The sequence below is a fragment of the Tenebrio molitor genome, chromosome 5 (genome assembly GCF_963966145.1).
Source record: "Tenebrio molitor chromosome 5, icTenMoli1.1, whole genome shotgun sequence".
Lineage (NCBI taxonomy): Eukaryota > Metazoa > Arthropoda > Insecta > Coleoptera > Tenebrionidae > Tenebrio > Tenebrio molitor.
In genome coordinates, this window is record NC_091050.1 from 16,117,489 (window position 1) to 16,127,949 (window position 10,461).

Here is a 10,461-nt window from a genome sequence, read left to right on the forward strand (position 1 = left end):
CTGAAACGTCGCAAATTAGCGACGAATTTGTCGTCACGCGCCCCAATGAAAGTCCGCCCCGGAAACGCCAATACAGTCCCCCCAAGGTTTTGACACCGTTTTCATCGTGCGAAGCGATCCAGGAATCCGAGTTTTTGCCAACTGACGTAATAACGATGATCGTTCATGACATCACGATTGCATAATTGTCTTGTCGACTCGTTGCTGTTCAGTTTTCCGATGAAATATGACGTCTTTTGATAAATCGTCGCTCGCCGGAGCGGAAATCTTTATTTGTCGGAGAATAAAAGGGTGCCCTAATTTGCTTCGCGGGGTGAAGCTTGTTCGGGTTGTAATTGCGTTAAAGTCGTCGCTTGAAGTTTTTTCATTTAGGGGTGTCGGACGGAAAACACCGGAAGGGTGTCGTATTGTTTTTGCGTGGGGTTGGTCGCACTGCGTTTTGACAGCACCTGTCACTGTCACTGCCGACTGTCATAACATAATAAATGACACGTTCGCTCCGGACCGGTAGACACGTCGAATTTACGGTTTGCTGGAGCTTGTGGCGTTTCGGAAGCACCTCGGACGGCACCGATTGCAAGAAACGTCGAAGAGAAAATGTGTGTCTCGTTGCAAGATCTGCGACCGGCGCCGCGAATTCGCCTCCGCCAGATGAAAGAAAGTCTTGGTGGCCCGCTTCGAGTTTTTCTCGTGGTCAGCGAACCCGCCTCGTCGGTTCCGTTTGTTTTTCGCGTATCGAGCGAACCTCGATCGAGTCTCGCTGTCGGCAGGTTCCCATCGTGCCTGCACCACCTGCAGTTCCACACGAACCGCGTGTCATCCCGACCACGAGGTCACTCTTAATGCGATTCGCTTGTAACGACTGTACGCCACGAACTCTCTGAACCATTAAATCGAGTTCAGTTGCAACAGCGACCGTGGATTTTAACGCGATTATTGTCGACACGGTACGTTGCCCTAATGCCATGAAAAGGTGTTCACGAGACGAGGTGGTGTCCGCGTGCAATTAGAGTCGCCACCGGCGGGAAGAGTCCCACTCCCGGTGGGAAGGGTTCACGCGGGGGTGACGCGCCATCGGAGATGAATACCGTCGCGTTGCCAAACAACGGACATGCATCAGCATGCGGAGCGTGTAACGTGTTCGTTTTGTTGGAAATGGGGGGTTGGCTGCAGTTTGCTGCCTAAATATAAACGTGGAATCGCGCCGTTCGGCCCATTCGGGAGATGCGACACGAAAAAGGGGACTATTAATAGGATGGCTTCGATTTAACCGCAACTTTTAATTGCTTTCCGACGACATCACGGTTTTTTTGCTCGTCTGCCGCAGACAACATCCGAGGGATGAACCGGAGGGATCCGGCTCGACACGTTTTCTAGAGCGGATGAAATTGATCGGAAGCGACGCCATCGACATACATATCTCCAAAGCGATATCGTTATTGGATTTTTTACGATTTCGAGGTTAGATCGCCCTGTCACTTTGACACTTCCCGATCGAGAGAAACGTCAAATGTATCGCAAAAACGGACGATTTTGCAGAGGGCGCCACCGAAGATTTTTTCCTTCCGCGCGATTTGTTTTTGCTTCTTCCTCCAAATTCGTACCGAGTGCGAGATTTCACGCTGCGTTGTCGCAGGAAGCGATATTACTTTCAAGTTGTCACAGAGCGGTGCACTTAACAAATCGAGCGTCGACTCCTCGAAACGAATTGCTTTATTTCCCACTTCGTTATGCTGTTAGGACAACAAGAACAGCCCTTGGATTTTTTATGAGCGACCTTCGCACCGACCCTCCCTGCTTGGGGTGCTAAAACTTGTCAATCACCTAACCGGGCAAACAAACCGCCCCGAAAACGACTCTAATGAATTTATGATTTGACCCTTTCGCCGGTGTGACGTGTCGAGCACGCGATTTGCCCCTCGGGCGGACACTGCACGTTGCCAAGCGAGCGGCAACACGAGAAGCGTTTGTTATCGCAACGAATTCCGGTTTTTTCGCTCCAGGTATGCACTTCGGGAGTTGCACAAACACGATCCGTTTATTTATTATTTCTATTAAGCGCGATTTCCGCTGGTAATCGGGGCCGCCACATTCACTCCTGTCCGAAGTGTGCACAGAATCAGGCCGCTCGCACCGGATGCTCTTTAATTCGTCCCCCGGGACTCCCAACTTCCGGCCGACCATTGTTGCCGATGCCAGATGTTCTCGAATGCGAGTTGCATGCTGTAAACGTAGAGCTGGTCGAGACTTTGGTGGACCGGGCGCGTTTTCCGCGACAGTTTCCTTGTTGTCCTGCGAGGCCGCCGCACTTGACCCCGATTGGTCGCGCGCTGGGACCAGTCGAGCGCGTGGAGGGGCGCCGGTGCCGCCGCCTCTACTCGCGAGACAAAGAGCGAGCGTGCCGGCGCCGCAGGAATTCGAGAAACGACCCGTTCGCCTCCCGTATGGAAATTAACGAGCCAACAATGGAGCGATTAACTCGGAGGCGCAAAACGAGCAAAAGGATGGCGAAAGGAACGCGGCCAGCAGGAGTTATCGACCGATTTTACACAGAACGTGTAATTTTGACCCTGAAATTGCACATGCGGACTTGCGATTCATTCAGGTCTGCGACCCGCGAGTCCGCTCCTTCGCCATCGGGATTCCGCCGCGGTGGCGGTGGCGCAGCAGCGGGGCGGGAGGACCGCACTCGATTTGGCATTTATTAGCGAAAATCGCGTAAACGCCGCCCTCACCCTCGTCGTTCGAGGACACTCGAGACGAGCGAGGACGATGCCCCCGAAATTAATTCGCTCCCGAGCGAAAAAAGTTTGGCAGCGGCAAGGAGCTCAAGGCGGACTTGGTGACCACCGCAGCTACCAATTAGATCCTTTCGGTCTCGTGGTCACCAGTGGCAGCTTTTTTTCGTTGATTCTGACACGTGAAGGGGTGGATCGCGTCTGGAGGGGTGCGCTTCGGGTTTATCGCCACGTCACCCGGCCAAATAGCCACCCCGTGTGCGAAGCGTGGACAGTAGAGGTTATAATCATCGACACCCCTCCGTTCGTCCTGGCCATTATATTGTATCACACGTGTCCGGTCCCGGCCCCTTTAATTAGGAGTGGTTGTTGCGCCTTGTCCGTTGACCCCTCTGACCGGCGTATGTCAATCCGCTTATTCGTCACGGTCGTTTGATCGAATTTCGACCTGTTCCATAAGTTCCAACCGGGAAAGATGGTAAGGTAAAGCTCGTTTCCGGTTATGTGACAGGGGACGGGGCAATAACCGTTATATCCGGTCCGTACATCAAAGCGAAGAAGGATAATGCGAGGGATAATCACGTTATAAATCGTGATGATCGAGCAAATTTGTGCGCGGGGGTTGAAACTGATTTTGTGTTTTTTTTCTTCGGGAAATCCTTCAGGTGTGCGTCCTTCACAACCCCTACGTGGAGTTTATGAACGCGACAATCGTCGTCGAAATTGAATTTCTTCGATCTCCCCCCCGAGCCCGACACAATCAGACAACCCTTCCGGCGTAAAAACTTGCGCCAACCCCAACATATATCGAGGAGAGCAGCTCGCGGATTTTTCATCCCCGCTCGTGCCGACGCCGGCCGATCCGGTCTCGTCCTTGTCCGAACAGGATTCGGGCGGCTGCGGAAAGGATCCCGGGCAGTGTGACGTCACACACGGAAGCATCTCAACCGATATACCGCTCCGTCCATGCCGTTTTACCGGTTACACCGTCTCATTCGTTCGATTCTAGTGTGCTGTGCTGTTGTAACTGCGTTTCGAACTTTGTAATTTCATGGTCAGGGAGTGCGTTAGATGGGTGCCGAAGTGAGACATGTTCAAAGGGTGGAAATTCGGAAAGGTAAAGTCCGTTTCGTTTGACTGACTGTGTGTTTTTTTTTTGCTGGAAATAATTCAGATGGGGTTGTTTTCCGTTCGGCCCCAATTATGCGGAATCATCGCGCGATAACTGCGTCGTGAAGAGGAATGGAAAGGGATAATGAAGAGAGGCGGTCGCGGCGCGGGCGAAATTTTTGCAAGGGGGCGAAATTGAATTGGGCGATTACGAAAGAATTTGCTCGTGGACGGGGTACAAAGTGTAAACGAACAAGATTGATCTCTGTTCGAAACGGGAGGGTTGTATTAGTCGTCGGAGCCACCCCCTCGGCACCTGCATCAACGCGATTAGATGTAAATCGCAGGTGTTGTGCCACCACCGTCGTTCCAAGATCGAGCTTGTTTACTCTCCACGAAACCGGTGATTCACCCCAGCGGCAGATGTCTTCGACTTTATTAAATTACCAACCCCGATAAATGTCACCGATAAGTCACGAGACTGGCGGTACCAGCAGGATTTTTTACGTTAGCGTGCGCCCCGTACCACCCTCGCGCCTTCCTCGTCTCCCCTTTGGAAAAAATCGCGTGTAAATAAAGGGTGTGAAAGTACGCGGTCCGTACTAACCTTCACCTGGATTGCGACACTGATCGGGCGACAAAAGCGAAATTAATTAATTCCATTGAAATTCAAATCGGTCCTGGATTTTTATGAAATTCTTTTATTCACGGTTACGCACGCGACCGTGCAAATTCAGCATCCTGAAACCTCCTGAATGGTGAATGTTTCTGTTTTGTTAAGTCATCTAATTCCGAGCGGTTGCTGGGACGACCGCTCGTTCCGTCTCCTGAATAAAACAGCTCCGGGGATGGGGGTGGATTTTTTATTAATAAAAAATCTGGAACTTTCAGGGATTGGACCCCACAAACACCACGACGCAACTGCGGCCGTTGAACTCGGAGATCACGGCGCCGAGGATCGACAGCTACAGGTTCTCAATGGCCAACCTCCAGGACTCGCAGGACGTCGACCTGGACGCCATCCTCGGGGAGTTGTGCGCCCTTGAAACTCAGGTCGACAGAGAGATCGGACAAGCGAGGGATAGCAAACGTCTTTCAGGTGCGAGTGATTTTTTTTTTACCGCGTGACGAACGAGGAACGGTGGTACTAGAGGTGGTGATTTTCGTTCACAGACCAAAAGGTGGCCCAGCACCTTTCCAGGACCCACAGCAGGTCCTCCTCGGAGGGCCCCCGATTGAAACTGGACACGGGAGAGAGCGATTTGATATCGAAGACTGATTCAGTTCGGACGGAGTCACCCGACAATGATTCCGCGTTCAGCGATACAGTGTCGATGTTGTCGAGCGAGTCGTCGGCGAGCAGCGGCGGTTCCGGTTCCAAACCCCAGAGTCTGCACCTCCAGAATCTTCAGGTACCGATCGATGGTGCGCGCCTTTTCGCAAATCACAGCCTCCTCGGTTTCCAGGATGAAGCTTCGAGGATCAAAGCGGAAAAGATCCGAATGGCCATGGAGAAGATCAAAGAGGCGAACATTCAGAAGTTGTTCGTCAAGGTGTTCACGGCCGACGGCTCGGCGAAATCTTTGTTGGTCGACGAGAAAATGTTGTGCTCGTACGTGACGAGGTTGTTGATGGACAAGAATCACGTGGAAGCCGACCCCAAGTGGGCGATAGTGGAGCACCTGCCGGAATTGTACATGGGTAAGCGTAAGTCGCGAGTTGACGACGCGTCGGAGAATGCACGGTCGAATCTTGCAGAGAGGATATACGAGGATCACGAGCTCCTCGTCGACAATCTGATGGTGTGGACGAGGGACTCCAAGAACAAAATCTTCTTCTCGGAGCGTCCGGAGAAGAACAAGTTGTTCGTGGAACCGGAGAAGTTCCTCTTGTCCATGACCGACAGAAAAGACGCGATCGACTACGACGAACACTCGCGGAGTCTGCTCCTCGAGGAGTTCTTTTCCAGCAACGCGGCGAACGTCCCGGAAGTCGAGGGACCTCTCTACCTTAAAGCCGACTCCAAGAAGGGTTGGAAGAAGTACCACTTCGTGCTGAGAGCGTCGGGTCTTTACTATTTCCCGAAGGATAAAGTCAAATCGGCCAAAGATTTGGTGTGTTTGGCCACTTTCGACAACAACCAGGTGGGTGGTACCGAAGTGGTACCGAGTGAATCGGTCTGATTGGTAATCTGCTCCGTAGATCTACTGCGGTTTGGGTTGGAGGAAGAAGTATAAAGCTCCGACTGACTTCTGCTTCGCCATCAAGCACCCCCGCCTCCAAGAACCGAAATCCACCAAATACATCAAGTACCTCTGCGCCGAAGACCGACAAAGTCTCGAGCGATGGATGGTGGGGATGAGGATAGCGAAGTACGGCAAGCAGCTGATGGAGAACTATCGGGCCCTCATCGACGAACTGGCCCAAGAAGACCTGGACATGCTGGCGCACGCTCGCAGCTGTTCGGTCAGCTCCATCGCCGTTCAGTCGAACGTGACCACCCCGACCCAAGGGTAATTCGTGATCGCGAAGCGTAGGTGGGACCGTTTTGTAAACGTCGTCTTGCAGATACCCCAGCAGCGAGGCCGGTTACGGGACCCAGAGCGAGACGTACTCCGCCCCCAGCGAGGCGAGCTCCGGGCGGCACAGCCGCGCCAGCAGCTCGAGCTCGTCGGGGTGCATGTCGGACGGGGCCCCGTCCAGTTGCGAGAATGCGTTCGACTCGGAGTTTCCCATGGGTACCATCAAACGCAAACCGTCGATGAAGCCCAGTCTGCCGCTGACCAACATCACCAGACAGCTGAAAGAGGTGAGTTCGTCCGCGTTTCTGCAGAGGCGAGAGTAGCCGAATCTGTCGGGTTTAGGTGGGTGAGACTCGCGACGAGCACGACGGAGCGCCGCTACCACCCAGTCCCATCAACTGCAACAACTCCGGCACCCTCACCCGGAGGCACAGCCGCCGGAAATCGAGCAACTCCACCGACGACTCCTCCAATTCCGGCACTCTGAAGAGACAGCACTCGTACAAGTCGCGGGGGTCGATCGAGTCGATGGGGGGCCGGAGCGGCAACTCGACGCCGCTGTGCGGCACCCCCGTTAGGGAGAGGGCGTCGCCCTTCGCCGATAAGGCGAGTCCTTTCGCAGAGCGTCCTCCAAGCGCGGCGTCCCCGAGAAGCCCCGTGAGTCCTCCCAACAACATGGACATGCCCTCTTGCATGGTGAGTGCCGATCCCGTCAAGATAACCTGTCAATATTAACTCCACATTTAAGACCATAGAAAGATCTCCGACTAACTTCCAGCAAGCGAGGGCGCTATTGAAAAAGCAGTTACTAATTCGGCCCCCTACTTTTATTAAACCTATGACTTAAGTTCTTCTATGGTATCGTTTACTTTTTATTTATTTTGCTTTTTGTGTTCTTGTGCTTTTTCGTCGTCTCCAAAAAAGAAATTGACAGCTTCGTCGTGCGTTCCCGATGGATTGCTAAATTTTTATTTCCGCCGGAAATTGCAGCGAATTTTGTGGTCGTCCGCTTTACAAGTATGAGATTACTTCCGTCCCGTCATTAGCTAATTTTATTTTCGTGACGATATTAAAATAACTCAAATCTTGGAGTGGCTCATGTATAAAAGAGATTTCTTCCCCAACCAGTCCGAAAACTCGTATGGGATATGCAAATACGAGTAAACAAATATAAATAGGATATGCAAATGCCCGTGTTGCTACATTTTAAAGAGAATAAACGCATTTTTTACACTTGCTGAACAATGTTAATGGGTTTCGTTACCTTGATTTCGGGGCCTTTGATCCTAAGTTTGAGGTTATGTTATTCCATCTTTTGCATTATCTTCACCTGAAAATCGAAAAATTGTCTTTGTTATTCAACGAAACTATTATAATGAATACCACATTTGCATTTTTATTGCGTTTCATTTAAATAAAGCAGTCTTGGGGACTGTTCAGATTTAGTTTGAGTGACATAACCTCACATTTTGTTCCGCTTCGATCGTCGCTTGTAGCTGTTACACAACTCTTTTTTCGAATTTAACTTGGCTTAACGCGAAGTTGTCGTTTTTCAGACTGACTCGATCACTTCGTTACCACCACCCCCAGAAACCAACGGCGATGTCATCCTCAACGACTCTCCCTCGTACCAGCTGCCGCCCCCACCTCCAGAAGTATACAATTCCAATTTGTCGTTGGACAGTTTGCCTCCGCCACCCAACCCGAACGAACTACCCCCGATGACCGGAACCGAACTAACAGGAAGTCAATTATCGCTGATGTCTTTGCCACCTCCGCCAGGCGAGCTGGATCAGAACACGCTCAGAAAAAGGAAAGGAAGTGTCACACCGACGAACGTTATGAGTCCTGACAGGACCCCCACGATGTCTCCCGACCAAACTCCGACGCAGTCGCGGATAAACACCCCATGCTTCAGTCCACCCTTGTCGAACGTGGGGTCCAATTGCAGCACCCCCACGCAACAGAACCCCCCGGTCAGCTTCAATCTCAACCAGTACGTGCAGATTTCAGCACAGAACCACGACAGAAACGATGCAACGAACGGATACACCCAACCCCCGGCGTACGTCAACCCCCCGAGTTACAGACAGTCGAGCACTCTCCCTGGGAGCGCCCAGTTTGGCAACAACGGAGGGCTGAGGTCGTCGCTGAGGCAGAGTTCTTTACCGAGACAGATTTCCTCGAACAGCATCGCCTCCACCAACAGTTCCGGTTCTTCCGGTAACTCCATGTACGGAGTTCCGGGGTACATGAGCTCTCAGTCGCCTCATCCGCAACGAAAAGTCAACTTCCAGGACACAGCCAGTCCGAAAAAGACCACCAAGAAGATCAGTTTCAACTTGGTGCCCCAGGAGGTGCCCCCTCTGCCGAAAAAGCCACCGCCGCCGAAGCGCTCCGACACCACGAAGCTCTCCAGTCCGAAGAAGCTCGTCGAACCGCCGGTGGATTTCCTCAAGGACCTGCAACGAGTGATGAGGAAGAAGTGGCAGGTGGCGCAGAAGTGCAAGTTGGAACCGACGACGACGCCCCACGAGGTCCTCGGTTTCAGGGATCCTCCGGTGCTGCTGCCCGACTACAAGGAGCACAACGTCTCGAACTGGGTGCAGGAGCACTACGGCCCCAACAACGTGTACGAAAACGTGTACAGGGACAACCCGGACGCCGTCGTGGAGTACGCCACCAGTCCGGTGCACTCGAGGGGCGGTGATTTCGGAAGCAGGTCGAAGAGGCCGCCGCCTCCGCCGCCCAAACGCAGCGAAACGACGCACCTGAGCACGCCCAAGATGCACTGATGCTGCGTCTCCTAATATGGCTTGGAAAAATAAAGGCATATCATATAGAAATGGCTTACGCGCGATCCTATTAGCAGAATTTTATTTTTGGGGTTCGGTCTCCGTATGTATGCTGCTTATTTTTCAAGTGATATTTGATTATACTGCCAGCGATCCCGCCTAATGGCTATGTGATTTAAATTTGAATGTGCCATTTAAGTGAGTTAAGACACTGTTAGTCGTTAAGTTCTGGTTAATTTGTAAATAGGATTCTTTGCTCTTAGTGAATTCATTGAAATGTCAAAACGTTTATGGTGCTTATAGTTATAAAATTTAGTATACATAGAATAGCGAAAATTGCGTTTTATAAATTTTATAACCATTTTTTACCCAAATTGATTATTTAACGATTTTTATATACCTACCAAGTTACAGGGTTGAAGTCAGTTATTTATTTTTTACTATTATTTCTCATTTTCTCTCTTTGTTTACGATTCCGTTCGCGGTATGTGTAATTATTTCGTCGTGTATATATAGTTTTTTTTTTAAATGTTCCCGGTCGGTGTCCTCGCGTCGGCCCAAGTAATTTATAATAATAAGTGTACTTTGTATTAAGGATCCCTTTTATAATCGTATACAAGATCTCCACAATGCCATTGTCCCATACGTTTTTGTATGTTTTATACCAACTTAAATATCTCTAGCGTGTATTTTAGAAAGACGGATTTTACGTACTTTTAGATTAATTGTAGTCGATGCAAGAAAAGAGAAAGAAAATGAACTCTATTCGAAAATAATAAAGCAAGCGATTATATATTTATGAAATCTAGGAAATTTATCGATTTTTTCGTATGTTAACTAAATTTCGTGTGCAATTTTTAAATTAAATTATTGAAGTTTATAGAAATTATATAAAATTTGTCTTGGCACAAGAATTTATGAGGCGTTGTAGGCTAAATCAAATTGATAATATATATTTTAAGTATTCAAATCGGTATAAATATTTTTTCTGGATACTTATCATCCTTCAAAATGAGTACTTTGTATACAGTCTACCATTTCTATATACTAGTTGTTATTATAATAAGTATTACAATAATAAATATATTTAAAGAACTGCAGTATTCTTTCGTTTCGAATCGATAGCTGTATCTTCAGCTCCTTTATGAAGATCCCATAAAAACTCTCCCACGTTGCGTCAAATGCTGTACTCTGTCCGTGAATGTGACGAGAGCTGTACACTGACCGCAACGGCCGTATATAATACTTGAACTAGTCGTACCCAGATGTCGCTCTGCTAGTTGATCACATCCAAAT

The 10,461-nt window shown here is 50.0% G+C and overlaps 1 protein-coding gene across 5 annotated transcripts in view; it reads left to right on the forward strand.

The window, feature by feature from the left end:
- Positions 1-10,260, forward strand: part of LOC138130622 (amyloid beta A4 precursor protein-binding family B member 1-interacting protein-like) — a 50,867-nt gene extending 40,607 nt beyond the window's left edge. For 4 of the 5 annotated variants that reach the window (XM_069047203.1, XM_069047204.1, XM_069047201.1 and 1 more), the window contains 7 exons: positions 4,740-4,947; positions 5,022-5,549; positions 5,607-5,992; positions 6,051-6,361; positions 6,417-6,657; positions 6,713-7,066; positions 7,927-10,260. In XM_069047203.1, coding sequence (XP_068903304.1) covers positions 4,740-4,947; positions 5,022-5,549; positions 5,607-5,992; positions 6,051-6,361; positions 6,417-6,657; positions 6,713-7,066; positions 7,927-9,165 — 3,267 coding nt within the window. In that variant the 3' untranslated portion in view covers positions 9,166-10,260. The remainder of the gene's footprint in view (positions 1-4,739; positions 4,948-5,021; positions 5,550-5,606; positions 5,993-6,050; positions 6,362-6,416; positions 6,658-6,712; positions 7,067-7,926) is intronic. The other variant, XM_069047205.1, reaches the window with a different exon arrangement.
- Positions 10,261-10,461: the final 201 nt, after the last annotated feature.